Source organism: Cryptosporidium bovis (genome assembly GCF_009768925.1).
Source record: "Cryptosporidium bovis isolate 45015 chromosome Unknown contig_16, whole genome shotgun sequence".
Classification (NCBI taxonomy): domain Eukaryota; phylum Apicomplexa; class Conoidasida; order Eucoccidiorida; family Cryptosporidiidae; genus Cryptosporidium; species Cryptosporidium bovis.
Genome location: NW_027125032.1, coordinates 252,707 through 271,322, shown reverse-complemented (window position 1 = coordinate 271,322; position 18,616 = coordinate 252,707). Strand labels below are relative to the sequence as shown.

Here is an 18,616-nt window from a genome sequence, read left to right as displayed (position 1 = left end):
TTGAGCTTTATATTTAGTGCTATAGAACATGAAATTTAGAGATAAACAAGAGCATTAGGAAAAAAAGCAATAATTAAATATAGTTTATGAATGGGGTCATTAGATACGAATAATAAAAAATAAAGTATATATTGACACGAGTAGATTAAGTCTTAAATAAGAGGACTTATTGAAACATTAGTAGACGATTTGTTTAATAATTTTTCTTCACTCATTCTCTTTTATATCCGTTTATTTATTTCAATTTCTCCCATTCATTAATTATTTATTTTGAATAGCAAAAAACGTCAGAATTTAGAAGCAAATAATTAATTTAAAACAGAATGAAAGAATAGTGCAAGTAGTGCATTAATAGATAGATTAAACGGATATTGTTGATGCATATATTTGTATATACAACAAAACATTTAAATTTTAATCCGATAAAATGTAAAGTTTAAAGTCCAAGGCAGACTTTACACTCTTTCTCTTTAAAGAGCTCTATTCAAGGTTGAGGGGCAGAAAAAGGGGGGTTATTTGGTAAGAGGGGAGGCAAAATAATTCAAGAATTGGCGCCAAAGTAGAATGAAATTGTGGGAAATGAGTCATAAGTAGTGAAAAAAAAAGAATTATGAAGAATAGGAATACAAAAAGTATATAGATTAAAATAGAATTTTCAATGAATGGTGTGGAAGAGAATTTGTTGTATCTGCAGTCTATAAGGAATAAAATTTTGAAGAAAGAGGTATTTTTGGAATGTAAGGGACTAAGAGTTTATGAGGATGAGTTAAAAAGGGGAAAAAGGGGAGAGAAAATAGGGTTATGGTTGGAATATATATCTAAAGTGAAGAACAATATATCAATGGTAAAAGAGGGTTCATATCATGATATGGAGTACATTTCTGAGGAGAATGACTTGAATAGAGAAATAGGTTTGGAGAATGTTGAGTTGGATGAAGTTGAAAGGCTTAACCTAGGAAATCTTGATTTAAATTTGCTATATAAATACGACTATTGTTTGGTTTTGGTTCGAAGAGCTTTGAATTGGAGCAGTCGTCGCGAGGTTTCTATTTGGAAAGAGTACCTGAGTTTATTAGAGGAGTTTGAATTGTTTCTGGAGAAAAGGTTGGGAAAGGAATTGGTTAATTTGGACATATCAGATGAATATGAATCTTGTTTGAAGTCCTGCAATGAAGTAGGTTTATGGTTGAGTTACAGTAGATACTTATTCAAGAACAAAGTAGAATTTACAAGATCGCGACATGTATTAGATAGAAGTTTAAAATTACTTCCTTTAAAGACTCACCACAAAATATGGAATCAATATTTGGAATATATAACAAGCTTGGACATTCCAATACTATCAATAAGTGTGTTAAGGAGATTTTTGTTGTTTTCATTCAAAGATGGAATAGAACCATATATACAAGCATTAGTCAAAGGTGATCAAATAACAGAATGTTTAAATGAATTATTTGGGCTTATAAAGCAAAGAATTGAGTTGGATTATTCTGTTTTTAAAAATGGTATAGAGGTAAATGGTTCAAGGCATAAAGTGTCAGGCATGGACGATTTATTTAATTTGGCATTAGTTATACTATCGGAAAATGTATTGGTACTTGACAAAAAAATAATCGAAGATTATGCTAACAAATTAATAGATGAGAAATTAAATGAGAGTATGAACGATAAAAAGACGGTATTTTCTCCAATATTAAATACAGTTGGGACGGATCTAAATAATAATGTTAAAAATGACACTAATGCATCTCAGATTGATAGTATGGATTTGAATAATAGAGGATATAAATTAACTTTCGGTGAACTTGTATGCAGAGTGTCACAGATATACATGAAATTAGCAGATTGGAAGAAGGTTTACGAAATCTACTACTTTGGCATTGAAAAATGTGCTAGTGTATATGATTTCACAGTAATATATGATTCGATGATGATGTTTTCAAGTATATATATGAACAGACTTTTGTGTAACAGAGAGGAGTCAGCAAATTGTAGTACACAATTGTCAGATTCACCTTCTTTTATATCTTCCTTAAAGGAATTATCTGATGAATCTTTGCGAAAGGAATTTGAGAGACTAGAAAAAATAGTTAATGACCACAATTGTTTATTATACAAGACATTGGTTAGGTGTGAAAAGAATAATGTATCTAGATGGATAGAATATATAAATGCATTTATAAAAGAGGAAAGGAAGAAGAACAGACCTGAGCCATCTATAGAGGTTGTGAAACTGTTCGAGGAGGCTATAAATACAATAGATTTTAATAAGATTAAGGACAAGAGTAGGTGCATTTTTTGGGTATTTTATGCTAATTACATGACCAGCAGCATAGATAATGGAAATGAAATATTGGAATACAATAAAGGTGGCAAGGGAAAAAAGGAGAAGGAATTACTAGAATTGTCAAGAGAGGTCTTTGAAAGAGCATTGTTACAACCGTACATTGAGGACTATACACTCCTTTGGACTGAGTGGGTTGAGATGGAATTGAGATTCGGAAATTCTGAATGTGCTTTAGAGTTGGTGAGGAGATGCTTAGGATTTATAAAGAAGCAGAAGGACAAACAAAAGACAATAAACAATCCAAGAATATGGCAACTGTCTTCAGATATCGAGATCTCATTTGGAACCCCTGAAAGTGTATGGTCACTTATTGAGGAGTTATTTGATTCGGGGATGTCAACTTCTTCATTGATCATTTCATTTGGTGACTATTTTAAAAGAAAGGGCCTTTACGATGAGGCTTTTACACTATATGAAAGAGCTATTGGTGCCTTGGAAATGCCTTATTCCTTTAATATTTGTTTAGACCTAATTAACAGTTTCATGTATCGTTATTGTGGCGTAACTATACAAAACCTTTTTGATTTAGATAAGGAAACGGAATGTAGTATCAATAACATCAACAATGCAAGAATTGAACGAATAAGGGAGATATTTGAGTATTCTATTTCTGCTTTAAATGAATGGAAACTAAAATTACGCATTAAAGAACTGGATAGTTACTATGAATATGTTTTTATTTTGTATAGTATATACAGCGTTTGTGAGACTAATATGGGAAGAAAAAAGAGAGCATATGATGTATTTGAGAGAGCAATTAGACAATTGGATGAACAAGATAAATACAAGGTCATTGTATACATTCGCTGGATTAATTTGACTTTGAGATGTAGCGACGTTGAATACACAAGGAGTATTTTTGATTCAGCAATTGAGAGTTTAAAAACTGCTGATGTTATCATTAAGATTTGTATTAAGTATGTTAATTTCGAGCTTAATATGGGTGAAATTAATCGTGTGAGGTCAATTTTTCTGTATGCCAGTGAATTCGTTCCTAAAATATATCTTCAAGAGAATCAACTTTCACTTTATAATAAATTTTGGACTAGTTGGAGTTACTTTGAATGTGAATATGGAAATGAAGATACTCTAAGGGATCTTCTTCGTATTCAAAAGAACGTTCCTCTTGTTTCTGGCCATTCAGTTTATTCAAATTCGAATTATTCCTCTTTGGCAGGAAGTTCACCAGTTTTTACCAAAAGCACAATATACAACTGTAATAAAGAGAATATTGGTGATGATACAGAGGACGGAATAGGTGAAAGTCAAAATCAAAGTGGAACTGAAAAAGAAGATAAAATAAATGCGAGAGAAATGGGAATAGGAAAGATTCATGGAGTAAGAAAAGAACAGGAGGGAACAATGCTAGAAGTGGGAGCTGGTAGAGAACCTTTTGGCATTTTGGAAGATACAGATTTTAAAAACTATCAATACGAAGATGATGACGAGGAACAGGTTTCAGACCAAGAGTACGATGCCTCAAATACATTTGTAGAAACTGATTCAGATGACGATTTGTTGCTTTCATTATCTTCAGGAGAGAATAGCGGAAGCGAATCGGCAGATACTCGTAACAATAATGGTAATAGTAGTGATAATAGTAACCACATTAGTGGCGATAATAACAATAACAGTCACAATGGCAATAATGACCATTCTCACGAACGGACTCATAATAATAGGCAAATTCCTAATTCAAATCTAAATGATAACATTAGTTCCAATATTAATTTGGATATAAATCACAACTCAAATTCCAGTAATATTTCTTGTAGTAACAATAATCAAAATGCTCATCTACAACAATCTAACATCATTGGCATTCCTAACACTAACTTCTTCCAAACTTCTCACAATAACAACCGTAATGCTTATGCTGCTCTTCACGATTTTACTCCTGGTTCTAATGGTAGCGCGACTAACCATCACAATTCTGGTCTATTGGTTGAGAATTCAAATATAAGTAGTAATAACAATGATAATAGTAGATGATTTATTATTAAAACCTTTAATCCGGATTGGAATGATGTAAATATTGACATATTATTATTAAAATAATAATATAAGGAAGGTAGGGTAAATATAGATATTCAGGGATATTTGTTATAATGTTAGTAGAATTAACTAATATTATTGTAACCTTAATTACAGATTATTTAAAAGAATAAAGGCATAATTACTGTGTGGCCACAAAATACTAAAAGTTTATATTAATGGAGATTTAGAAGTTTGTGTTCTCGAATAAAATAATGGCTGCGAAAGTGTTCTGTTAAATGGATTTGTATATTTCTTTATTTCTATTTTGAACCATTTCTTTAATTTCTTCTTTTTTGCCTTCCGAATTCCCACAATCTTTTATTTGTTTACTTGAATGGTGGTACATTATTTTGGTTTTTCTTTACTCTCCCAATTTATAGATATACATCCCATACATACACCTTCATTTATACATATGTAAACTCAGATATTTTGTAATTACAATGCATAACTATCAAATAAAATTATATAGGTATGGTAAACTAATTAAAGATAATACATGTTAAGTATATTGGAATATAAGATTTATATTTTTTCCATATGAGAAAAAATGGCAGGATGAATAAGGCCAAAATAAGAAACGCTTTGAGGAAAAGAATATGAGGACTCCGAAAGCGAGAAAATACTTTATTATTGTAAAAGGGAAGACTGAAATTAGGACAGAGGTAGATAAATAGGTGTTTTTTTAGGGATATATGTGGGATATACAGAAGAATGATATATACTGACAAATTGCAATTAGAAATCAAAATATATAGTTTAAGGGAGTAAAAGAAGATAAACATAGGGACAAAAAAATATGAGAAGAAAGAATGGGGAATAAACTTTGAGTTAATAATAGCCAATACTTTAACACTTAAGGCATTTAATTATTATTTATTATTTAGTCTTTTTTTCTTGTATGAATGTAGATAGGTGTAAATTTAGTTATTGATTCCTTTTTTTCACATTTAGTTAGGTAATTCTTAAAGGAAAGAGAAAACATGCAAATAATTGTCCAGTTGATTATGGGATTTAAAATGATGGAAGAACGGAGTTCAAAATACTTAAACAGATGGAAGAATATTAAATGATGGTTAATTAAAATCAATAGCAATATTTGAATACTACGTAACTTTTACTGCTTAGAACTTTAAAACTCTAGTTTTATATTAATATTTTGTCTGCCATTGTTAGTAATTTTTTTTAAAATAATTATCTCATTTTAAATAATATTAATATGGCTATTCGCAATATTTATTCAGATTTGTAATATTTGATAAGATATAATAGCACACACACATGTATGAAATAAATAACACGAAATTAAAGTAATACAAAATATAAAGAGTTTTAGTTTTTTATATCAATAAAATTAACGCATTTATTTGCTTATGTAAATATTAACTAAACAAAGTTTGTTATTTGAAATAGATAGTAATATACCAGTATTTGCTTATTGGTTTTTCATTGCTTTTATATGCATGCAATATATATTTTGTTTTAAATAGGTGCATTTGTGAAGGGGAAAAACAACCAATAACAGTGTTTATAAGTGGCAAATAATAAGAAATAGCTTCAGTAGTGGAAGACAATAAATAAACAAAATATTACTGAAAACACATGACAAAAAACGGTAAACTGGAAAATTAAAGTGAAAATGTTAGATTTTGAAAATGGAATCGTTGATTTAGTAAAAAGAATAGACAATGTTACAATTAAATTAACCGATTTATTCTTCAAATTGGAGCATGAGTTGATGGAATTGTATTCATTAAGCAATAATAGCAGTAGTAGTTATTTATATGATAAAAGGTATGATTTTAACGGTAAAATAAAATCAGAATTTGGTGAAAGAATGAAAAAGTTACTTAAGGAAGGGCTGATATCTGGAAGTGAGTACAGTGAGGATGATAGTTTTTTAATTGCAATGGATAATTCAGTAATGAGTTTAGAAAGTCTGACTTCGGCAGTTTTAGGGGCAAGGTTTTACACAGGTTGTTCATTTGTAGTTGGAGATGACAATGAGGAAAATGATGTGAAGTCTAGTGAGGAGAATGTCAAATTGGAAAAAGAATGTGTAAATCCATATGAGAATAGCGAGAGTGATTCGAAAACACGAGAACACAGTTTAGAGAGTGATGATTGCCAATACAATAGAAAAAGTACAGATGTGGATATGGATTGTGTAAAAAAAGAATGTTTAGCTTTAAAAAAGAGATTGAATAGCAATAATAGTTTTAGAAAAATAAAAAGACAACATAAAATGACCAATAGTCTAATTAGCGATCATTGTGACAATTCAAATATGGTCAATAACTTTGTAGGTAAGATGGATATGAATTCAAATTTTCAGGATAAAATAAAGAAAAACAATAATAAATACGGGAAAACTGAAATAAATGAAAATAGTGTATTAATAAGTCTTTGTAGGAACATACTAAGACTTACTAAGCACCGTTTGGAAATTGAAAAATATGATAGTAATGTGAACAAGGAGTTGGAAAAAATAGGCAGAGAAAGGTGCAGAGAATTAGAGAACAAACTTATTGAAACCGAGAAAAAGCTCAAAGAAAGGGAGATAAAGTGTTATGAATATGAGAAGAAGATCGATTATATTAATTTCGAGGAGAAAATATACGATTATGATGGATTAATCGGAATTAAAAATTGTAACAAACATGGTAATACTTGTATGAATGATAATAATTGTGAGACAGAAAATGAGGTGATAGTTGAAACTGCCTTTCAGTCACCGAGGATAGAAGCAGATGACCAATTGATGCTTAGTATTAGTGAAAAAAACAGATTATTGCCTACTAAATGTAACTTAAAATACGAGTATGATTACGATAATAAACTGAGTGAAAAAGGTGATGAGAAATTGACGTTTTACAATAATAACATGAATGTTGAAGAAAATTCAGTAAATGAGTGTATTTTTGGAAAAATTAAACAAGATAGTGAAATCATCGAACTTAAAGATCAAATACAGATACTTACAATGGATTTGTTAATGCTTAGAGAAGAGAATGAGAGATTGAATGCCATTATTACTCAGACAAATATTAGCAATGGCAACAATAAAATATTCAAATATAAACAGGAATTAACTGAATATTGTAATCTGAGTGATGAGGTTATAAGAGAAAGCAAAAGTGAAGTACTTTTTGATATTTTGTATGGAAGAGATGCAAACAATCAAGACGACACCTATACTCAGAAATTCAACAGGTTTGAGATAATCTTTGACGAAAATAATGTGAAAAAAAGCGAATTAAGAGTGGTTAAACAAAATGAGTTGGTAATAAAGTGTGTCGATGAAAGTAATGAAAATTCTATTTTAAAAAATGAGAAAAAAGGTATTATCGATAGTCAAAATAACGAAAATAGTACTGTTCCATATCTAGTTATGTGGGAACCAATAATAGATAATATTAATTATAGTAGCTGCAATGATGATAATGCTATACCTATTTCGATTTCATCATATGGACAATTTAAAAGCTCCAGAGCAGGAAAAAAATGCCCTCTCAAGAGCATTAAATATCTGTCGAATAATGACATACGCCATTATGACAGACTAACAGACACAGTAAACGAACAAGCAGAAATAGGAGGAAAAAACACAATTACAGTTGAAAGTAAAACCAAATTAAATAATGAAAAAGGGCGTGGTCATGACAAAATAGATAGAATCAAAGTAAACAGAAACGCATTTTATTGTGATATTGAGAGAATAATAAGAAAAAACACATAAAGATAGCAGAAATGCATGCATGCATGCATACACGTATTCATACACAAGATGTGTATGTGCATCCACATGTAATATACAAGTGCAAATATATAATAATTAAGAGAATATGTAAACTAAGTTAAGGGCCGCAGGGGATTCAGTGACTTGAACGATCTGTACGCGAGGATTTGCACATTTTAACTTGAAAAAAGGATATATACATTAGTTCGTAACCACATTTAAAAATAAACGGTAGGTAAAGCAATTGTAAAAACAAGGACTCTATTCAATTCAATTTCCTTAAATACAAAGACAGAATCAAGTTTAGAGGGGCGTGGGTGGGAAAAGGTATAAAATAATTGAGAAATAATTACATATATTTATATAAGCAATGCCTGGCGGCAGATGTTTGAGACGTAAAATTAGTTGGTATTTTTTATCTGGACTAAAAATGGAAACAAAAAGGGAAAAAAGGGCGCCTGTAGTAATACGAAAGTGAGGGGTGGTTAAAGTTTTATCCTTTGTAAAAGACTTTTGAGAGGAAGGGAAAAAGTTAAAGTTGTGAGAAAGAGAGGACAATAACAGAAAAAGTTATTTATATATAGTTCAAGTAAATATATTTTTTCTTGACATAGGAGCAAAGATGGCAAAGGGAATAAGATTTTTGAATTTGATAAAACCAGCATTATGCATCATTCCAGAGGTATCTTCCCCGGACCGTAGAATTCCATTTAAGGAACGTGCCTTGTGGACACTTATATCATTATTTGTTTTTTTGGTTTGTTGTCAAATTCCCCTATATGGGGTGTTGAGTAGCAAGAGTTCTGACCCGTTTTATTGGGTGAGAGTTATTTTGGCATCAAACAGGGGTACCTTAATGGAACTTGGAATATCTCCAATAGTAACATCAAGTATGGTTATGCAACTTTTGGCAGGTAGTAAGATAATAGACGTAGATCAAAGTTTGAAGGAAGATAGAGCATTGTTCCAAGGAGCTCAAAAGTTATTTGGTTTATTGATAACATTGGGGGAGGCAGTAGCATATGTGATTAGTGGTATGTATGGTGACATACGTACAATTGGTGCTTGGAATGCCATTTTAATAATAGTGCAACTATTTTTTGCAGGGGTGGTTGTAATATTATTGGATGAATTGATGCAAAAAGGATATGGATTGGGAGCAGGTATTTCACTTTTTATTGCAACAAACATTTGCGAAACAATAGTTTGGAAGGCATTTAGCCCAACAACAATCAATACAGGAAGAGGAACGGAATTTGAGGGAGCAGTTATAGCTCTTTTCCATTTATTGTTCACAAAACAGGACAAAATATCAGCATTAAGAGAAGCATTTTATCGTTCACACGCGACAAATATGACAAATCTTCTCGCCACCGTATTGGTATTTTTAATTGTTATTTATTTCCAAGGATTTCGTGTAGATCTCGCAGTTAAGTACCAAAAGGTGAGAGGACAGCAAGGATCATTCCCAATTAAGTTGTTCTACACATCAAACATTCCAATTATTTTACAAACTGCATTGGTATCTAATCTTTATTTCTTTTCACAATTATTGTATCGTAGATTTAAATCAAATATGTTAGTTAACATTCTTGGTCAATGGCAAGAGTTGGATGTTGGAGGACAATCTATTCCAGTAGGTGGTATTGCTTATTACATATCCCCACCTAACTCACTATTTGACGTCATTTCTGACCCCATTCATACATTCTTCTACATTACATTTGTTCTTGTTTCATGCGCACTTTTCTCCAAGACATGGATCGAAGTATCTGGGTCATCCGCAAAAGACGTTGCTAAACAACTTAGAGATCAACAGATGATTATGAAAGGGTATCGTGATAGTTCACTCGTACAAGTACTAAACAGATACATTCCAACTGCTGCTGCTTTTGGTGGAATGTGCATTGGAGCTTTGACTATTATCGCTGATTTCTTGGGAGCAATTGGTAGTGGTACTGGTATTCTTTTAGCCGTTACTATCATATTCCAATACTATGAAATGTTTGCTAGAGAAAGAGAAAGCGGAAATATTGTATTCTAACAAGAGTTTATCTTTAGATCGATAATAATTCAACCAAATCAAGTAATATATACTGAATAAGTTTTAATAATATATCGTTCTTTTTTTTGTTTAATGTTCAATTATCTCTTTTTCTCGCTACTTTTATAGTTATTATTGATATCATCGCAAAAAGAGGAAATGAATTAAATAAGTAAGGAGGATAACGTACTTAATATGATAATTGAGATTAAAAAAACCTGACCTTTTATTCTGTTCGTGGGAAATCACTGTTGTCCCTGCCACTTCTCTACAATGGTTAAAATTGGCAGCGCAGTCCTTATTTAATATATAATATATAGGTATTTAATTGTTTCACTTTCAGTATTAAGTATTTATATCGCAATATTTAATTGTCTTTTTTCCTAGAAATTATCATAATTGTTTTGCTAAACTCAGAAATATCTAGTATTAGTAAATTGCTTTTTTTACTTGAGTTCAACAGCGCTAATTCTATACTAGTTTGTTTAATTTTATATTTACCAATATCTATCAATCACCATTTCATATGTATTTCCCCACTTTAAATAAACATATTCATGCATTTCTTTTATTACTCACCACAAAACAGGGAACCTAAAGTGGCTGTTTAAAGTGTTAAGGAGTTCTGGAGGTAAAAAAAAGGTGTCTAAAGTAAAAGAATAATAGTTGAACAAAAAAATGATATTATTTCAATGAATATTCTACTTTTAAAAACACAAAATTACATTTTACCAAACGAAAATAGAACACATGTTTAATGTGAAACACATCAATATTTAAACAATACATAATATCAATCTTAACTATTTTTCCAAGTTACGTTTAAAAAATAGATAAAAATAAACGATGCAAAAAGAATGCAATTTAATGAAATATTTAACATGGAAAATCATTTCTGTAGTTTATTTATCAAATAAATTAGCCAGGACAAAATACGTATAGAGCGCCAAGGTGTATATTTTATAGATAATGTAATAAAACATAGGCAGTTAATAAAAAAGAAATTTGGATGATGTAGCGGCAAAATAGTCAAATATCAGTTACTTAAGAAATGGAACAATAAATTGATTGTAAATGTTTACATAAACTAAAACGTAAATTGAATAGTTAAGTAATATATAAAAAAGATTATATATTTAAATATAAATGTATATAAATATATATTGATGGTTAAATGCATCAAGTCTACATATAAGTATAATTGGAAGCAATAATAAATATAACCAATAGTATATATATATATATATATATATATATTTAAAGCAATCAGGTAATAACTAGATAATAAAAATAATAAGGGACAAATTAGATAGAAAAAATTTTGTCAATATATGGTTGACGGTATTTATGAAATATATGTATAAAAGTTAAGTGATAATAAACAAAAGTAGATAATAGACCGGTTAAATAAATTTAATAAATAATAGGTATATATATATATATATATATACTTATTTATTTATTAATGTACGGCAAATAGCGTAGATATCAATAAAAAAGGAAACAAGGAAAAGGAAGGGGACAAAAGAAAATAATAGAGAAAATATTAGATATCGGATAATTAACTATTTAATTTAACCAGGCTAGCCAGCCAACCTTCACACTAGAATTGGATATACGAAAGTTCCAATGAGTTTTTCGCAAGACAAAGATGATGAGACAGTGGGAGTTGATAAGTCTGGAAGTAAAGTCTATATAGACTATAATGATGGTGAGGAGGAAGGTGAAGAATTAATAGAAAAGCATATAGATGATTCAAAATCTCCATCTAGAGAAAGAGGAGTGATATCCGATGATGAGACAAATAGAAGTAAAGATGGTGTAGTAGATGACATTCGTACTCCAAGGGGAGGATCAACAGAAAGAACAGGAAACGATTTACGAGGAGGCGATATAAGAAGATCTCACTCAAGGGAGAAGTCGGAATTTGATGTTGAAGGTTGTAGTTTGCTTGTTAGAAATTTGAGATTTGAAACTTCACCAGGTCGTGTAAGGCATCATTTTGAAAAATATGGGCCCGTAAGAGATGTATATTTACCATTAGATTATTATTCTAAAAGACCACGTGGGTTTGGTTTTGTTGAATATATGGATCCAAGAGACGCACAAGACGCTGTTGGTAAATTAGATGGTAGTCTTTTGGATGGAAGTACAATTAGAGTTGTTATTGCTCACGACCGTCGTAAAAGTCCCGAAACAATGAGAAGGATCCAAAGAGATTCTGGAAGGGGCATTCCAAGAGTTGGATCTGCTGGTTATAGTAGATACGACCACCGCTCCAGAGGCGGTTATTCGCACGATCATGGTTACAGTAGAGGTGGAAGGTATAGAGATGATTATTATGGTGGGAATTCTAGACGACATGCTCACGGAGGTGGTGGAGGTAGTTGTAGTGCTCTAGGTGGATTTATGAGTGGAGGATACAGAGATGATGAAAGAAGTTATAGACACAAAAGACCATATACAAGTAGAAGCCCAAGTTTGCATTCTCCAAGAGGAAGGAGTGTAAGTAGATCGCCTATTAGAGGAAGTATTGGTAGAGATGACAACCATTCAACAGGTCGTGAATCTTACCAAGGAAAAAGGTACAGAAAATGAGTAATTTCATTTTTATTTATTTTAATGGAAAAGGAATAATGAGTAATTTAATTTAGATAAATAATGGAATTCTTTTTGGTCTAATATTATTAAAAATAAGAATAAAAATAGAATAGAAATAATGGAACTATCATGTATTACATTTCCTTTTATTTCCCTTTATACCTTGTTGTAACCCTGGATAATCTTCATGTCTTTGGAGGATGGGAGGGAAGAAATATATACTATATAAATACATGTGAGGATATATATGTGTATATATACGTTTAAAATTATGGTAATTTTGCGATTATTTGCATTGGAGGGATATTGAACTTGCAATTAAAGAGAGAATGGAGATTACCATGTAATAATAAGTCTACTAGCATATTGATTTAGTCTTGATTAATACAATTAAATAAAATGGTGAGAAAAGAAATATCGAGTTAATTATTATATCCTGATATATTAATATTGGAGTATAATAGATTACTATTATAAAATGTGTTTGAAAATTATTACATACAATAATCTGAAAGAGGAGCTATATTATTATATTACCTTTTGACTAATGTAATTGTTTATTGGAGTTATTTGAAGTATCAACTTGAATTGTATTAATTTAACTTCAATTTTAAGAGAAAACGAGAAAAAGAGAGAAATAGCAATTTGGATTAAAATGATTAGTATAATCACGGTGATTGGATTATATCATGTTTGTTTATTGTTATTATTATAGGATATAAATTTGTTCATTTTTACTGGTAATTTATGTATTTTTTGGATGGATAATAGTATATAAAGATAAATATACTCAGTATGTTATGGTTTGTAGATGACATAGAGAAGGAAAGGAGAAGAAGTGATTTTATATTTTATCAATAGATTATATTCGTATGTAATTTATACCTACATCTGTGTATGGATAAAGAGCTGCGGCGTTATTGTTGAATTTGTTTTTAGGGATTTGGTTCATATATACATTTATATGGTATATGTATATATAAAATGAGTATATACCCGTATATATATCTATATATGTATAAATGTATATATGTGTTTATACACGGGTAATATACATACGAATAATTGCTATTGCATACAATGTATTATATAAGGGTTATTATTACTGTTCTATATCGTTGAATTTTCCTGGATTCTTAGTTATCATTGAAAGTAATATCAACCTAAATGTATTTATTGTATCATGGTTTATTCCAAATCGGTTAACATGAATATTAGATATTATTACTATTTCAACATAAATTGTATATCGAAATTAGAGATAATATTCACCTATTATTTGAATAATAATAGTAATGGTGACACTGTTAGATAAACAATTTTAAAGTAGAATCACACATCGCGAAACACTTTATCCGTAATTTCTCGTTGTTTTGGAGGATATCAATATTCTTCCTTGGATGAATAAACATTCATTTTAAACAATGATAACATTGAGGAGTCAGTCATTAATTAATCAACTTTTACTGTATATTTTTACTTGATTACAATTAAAAATATTTTGTATTCAATTTGGAACAAATACGAAGTAATATCATTGAAGTTGCTACTATTATTATCATCATTATGATGTTCTTGTAAAATTAATTGGACATCTATTTACCTATTTATATACATGTATGTATATGGTATACGTTTATTTTGTCCTGGGTTACTAACTAGAACCAAAGCTTTAAGGTATAAAATAAAAAATAATTGATCTCTTGTTATTCTGTACTTTTATTTGAAGAGGTAAATACATGGAACATTAATGTGGATTGTATTGGGGAACAAATTTAAAAGATAGACGAATTAGAAAAAAAAGAAAGTAATTGGGATATGCTAAGAGGGGAGACAATTAATTAATTGACTGAATTAAAATAAGGTTTATTGGAGTGATTTGAAATGGTAGTATTTGCCGTTTTTCATTTACACAACGTTACTTTCTGCATTGTGGTTGGGTTTGGCTTATTTGGGGAAAAGATGATATGTATTATTAACTGTTTGATTGATTAAAATACTTAGAAATGTGTATTAGTGAAAAAACAAGTATAAATTTACACGCTTTTAGACTTCTTTTAGTCGAATATATATATACATACGAAACCATGCAACTTAGTGTATATTTATTCAGGTTTATGAACCGAAATTATTCTTTAAAACGGTCATATTATCGATCTATATCATTATTCCCCAAAGTAATTATTTGTACTTGAGAGAAATAATTGCACTTTCAACCGCAAGAATGAGTAAAAAAGTTAATGTTACATCACTTCATATACTTTATAAAAATAGGTATTACACTAATTATTAATGTTAATTTTACTACTATTAATATTATTCATTTCTGTTATGGTTCTATTGCCTATTATTAGTTACTGTTATGATATACCATGACAGTAACTAATAATAGCAGTGATATTTGTAGTAATAGTAATGAAATCAATATTAATATTATAGGACATTTAGAATATAATTTTGAGTACCTATAATTAAATAATTAAATTGCACATTGCATATCCAAATTAAACCTAGTTATTTTCTCATTTGAAAAACTATTGATATTTTATATATACGTATTTTTAAAGCAGCAATTAGAATATAATGTCGATATTTTTTTAAATAAATTAAGTACTAGTATGTTTTCCTATTCGTTTCTCTTTCTCAGTTTTTGCTGACCTCTGTTCGATTTCAACTAAATACTTTGTTCGGGATCAGACGAAGGTCAAAGTACATTTTAATGTAGTGATTGGAGCAAGTTGTTTGTCATTAATCCCATTTACAGATATACAAACTTGTAGAATTGAGCTCGTCTAGAAAAAAATTATTTATAATGGAAAGCATTTAAAATATAACTAAAGTCCTATAGTAGTAAGAAAAAACACGAGGATAAAAGTAGAATATGTATAAATTAAGAGGAAACTTGGACTATATAATCTTTAAATTGCATTTAATGTCTATATGATATATAAGTGGTATGAAAACATGTAAATGCACAAGCAAGTGTATGAAAACATGTAAGCAATATATTAATCTGTTATTTATATAATTCAATACACTTGCATTTTTTAAGTGGGGCGGATTATTCCGTATTTGTGTTCTTTATTTAAGTTGTAAAATATGGCGATAAATTGTATAAAAGTGTATTATCACAACTAGGAGCCAAAATATTGCCGTTATCAGAAATAATGGTATTTTGTGAATTTATAGGAGGGGAATTAATATCTAATTTTCAGCATTATTGTCATATTTTTCAATTTTTAAAGTGCTTTCAACTTCATTTACACCTTCAGTTATATCTCCATCTCCATTATCATTTTGATTAGTACTATCGATGATATTGTTGATAATATTTCCGTTCTGAGTTAAATTAGTGTTATGAACAACACTTCCGTTACCTTGATAATTTGATAAGATCTCATTTCTATTAGTAAAGGTGCTTTCTAGAAGATATTGATTTTTAGAGTTATTTGTTACTACTTGCCTTGTCTCCAATGGCAATAATCCATTAAATATAACAGGCGAGGTTGATGAAGAAGAGTAGTCAATAGAAAATTTGTTTTCCCTAAAAGTGCCCAAAGATAAACCCTTTCCAATATCATTACTATTTATATGATGGTAAGTGGAGCTTGGGGTACAGATGTTATGGGTTAAAGTTCCAGTAGGAAGATGACTGTTTGAAATATGCATATCACAATAGCTGTTAATTGAATGTTTTTTCCAGAGCAAATAAAATCCAATTGAAATAGAAATTAGGAATATTAATATTAGACAAAATAATGTGAACATTATTGAAACAATATTACCCATTAGTATTGGATGATTTCTTATAACTTCTTTCCAGAATTTGAGTTTTGTTTGAAAAATTAGATTAGCTTTATATGCATGTAAGGCAGGTTTCATTTTAATATTCGCACCACATAGTTTTATTAGACCATTTAAATAGTTAGATAAATGTGTATTGGTATCATTATGGTAATGGTAATATTTTTTTAAAAGTGGGAAATTTTCAACTAACTTAACGGTAATTTTGCTTTCCAATCCTAAACCAAAACTGCTTATTTTTATTCCAAATAGAGAAGGAATTAGCGAAAAGTATTCACGAAATCTAATAGTTATATCTGGAGTGTATTCAATAGTTGCTGTTTTCCTAAACTCGGCAAGAACACTTAGACTATCACTATTATCTGATTCAATACACTTTATCAATTCAATATTTACCTGAAATGGGGTAATATTTATATTATATTTGTTTGGATAATAAAATAATTCAACAAAAATGTCAATCTCGTTACCTAGTATATCATTATTTATTATATTGTTGATTTCACTATTATTACTTTTGTTTCTTTTTCCAAACCAATTAAATGTAAATAAGTTATAAACTTTTCTTAATGTGTAATTTTTAAAAGAAATTAAATAATCCAATGTAATACTGTATTTATTCAAACTACTGCTGTCTTCTACAGTTATTGTTTTGTTGTTGGATGAAATTACAGCATTATCCTTTTTCCCAAGCTTCCATGTTATATTATCAAAAGAAACCGATGCTACTGCTTCTGACTGTTCGTACAATAATTGGTTTGTTAATTCGTCGTTATTTATGACATTATTGTATATATTTCCACTTCCAAATATTGCTTTACTGCTTCTATTATCATCATTAATATAAAATTGGGAAAGAAAGTTATTCTTATATTCAAAATTCAATGGAAAAGTTATTGATTTAGGTGGTATGTAATAAATATAAAATAACAAGTACAATATCCATGTTAGTGAGAATATAACTATGCCTAGTATTATTACAGATATTAATATCGGTATTAAATACCAACTTATTTTAAATGACCAATATGCAAAATTTGAGCCTGTATCAAATATTCTGGCAATTACTCTTGAATATTTATCGTATATTTTATCTAGTAAAACAGCTATCATTGTTATTAACAACAAATATATATCTTGTTTATTTATTCGGACCTTTAAATTATATTTAAACAATATTAATGTGAGATGTGCTTAAAAACAGATATTTGTGTACTAAGTGCAGTGCGAGTCGTATTTATTATTCTATGCATGTATATCACGATTTGAAAATACACATGTACACACAAAAAAGTTTTGTTCTATTCTTTATTCTAACACCTCATTAATCCGTTAATTTAGTCCTGAGACGCTCTTCCGTGTATTTTATATACTGCACATTACTTGCTTATTTTCCTTCCTCAGTCCAGAATAGGTGTACTCATCAATAATGTTGCATGCTCGCAAAACAAGGCAAACAATTCTTTTAGCTATGTATTCTCTTTCCTTTTATCATTACTAGTTTTTTGCTTCCTTTTCTACTAGGATTTTAAAGTATAATTTATAATCTTAATATTTATAATTACCGCCAAATCTATTAGGCCTCTTCCTAAGGTAAATTTGAAAATTCAAAATGATCAGGAAAAGGCATTGGGCGGCAAATGTCAAGATTTAGTTGAGGTACCGAAATACAAGAATTAATAGTATTGTAAGATTTTGACGGTGAATATTAAGTAAAAGGTCTGTAGTGGTGAGAGAGGAAATTAGAAAGCGAAATAGGGTAAGAAACAAAAGCTGAGAGAGATTGAGCATGAAATAGGACATTTTACAAATATTGATCCGAGTAAGGGCTGTGGTACTCATTTTCTTTTTTAGAGATCAACACACCTTTTTCGGTTTTTCCTCTTCATTTGGATCAAATATCCTCAAACAATTAGGCACTGGATCTTACGTTGCACTAGTCCGATCAGGACCAGCGGGAAAGAAAGTTGAATTAATATATATTTCATCGTAGATATTCAAATATAATTTGCTTTAACTAAACTATAATACTCTAAAGTTGTAT

General features: G+C 29.5%; 5 protein-coding genes across 5 annotated transcripts; 4 read left to right on the top strand and 1 right to left on the bottom strand.

Moving 5' to 3' along the window:
* Window positions 1-658: 658 nt before the first annotated feature.
* Window positions 659-4,339, top strand: FG379_000744 (uncharacterized protein; the record flags this gene model as incomplete). The annotated part of the gene is made up of 1 exon (XM_067326154.1): window positions 659-4,339. The coding sequence occupies one exon, from the start codon at window positions 659-661 to the stop codon at window positions 4,337-4,339; it is 3,681 nt and encodes a 1,226-aa protein (XP_067182839.1).
* A 1,684-nt stretch (window positions 4,340-6,023) lies between these two features.
* On the top strand, window positions 6,024-8,123 carry FG379_000743 (uncharacterized protein; the record flags this gene model as incomplete). The annotated part of the gene is made up of 1 exon (XM_067326153.1): window positions 6,024-8,123. One exon carries the CDS (start codon window positions 6,024-6,026, stop codon window positions 8,121-8,123), a length of 2,100 nt encoding a protein of 699 aa, XP_067182838.1.
* A 622-nt stretch (window positions 8,124-8,745) lies between these two features.
* FG379_000742 (Sec61 signal peptide plus 9 transmembrane domain-containing) lies at window positions 8,746-10,167 on the top strand (the record flags this gene model as incomplete). Its single annotated transcript, XM_067326152.1, has 1 exon — window positions 8,746-10,167. One exon carries the CDS (start codon window positions 8,746-8,748, stop codon window positions 10,165-10,167), a length of 1,422 nt encoding a protein of 473 aa, XP_067182837.1.
* Window positions 10,168-11,796: 1,629 nt separating this feature from the next.
* Window positions 11,797-12,765, top strand: FG379_000741 (splicing factor RRM domain containing SC35-like splicing factor; the record flags this gene model as incomplete). The annotated part of the gene is made up of 1 exon (XM_067326151.1): window positions 11,797-12,765. The coding sequence occupies one exon, from the start codon at window positions 11,797-11,799 to the stop codon at window positions 12,763-12,765; it is 969 nt and encodes a 322-aa protein (XP_067182836.1).
* Window positions 12,766-15,972: 3,207 nt separating this feature from the next.
* FG379_000858 (uncharacterized protein) lies at window positions 15,973-17,685 on the bottom strand (the record flags this gene model as incomplete). Its single annotated transcript, XM_067326268.1, has 1 exon — window positions 15,973-17,685. One exon carries the CDS (start codon window positions 17,683-17,685, stop codon window positions 15,973-15,975), a length of 1,713 nt encoding a protein of 570 aa, XP_067182953.1.
* Window positions 17,686-18,616: the final 931 nt, after the last annotated feature.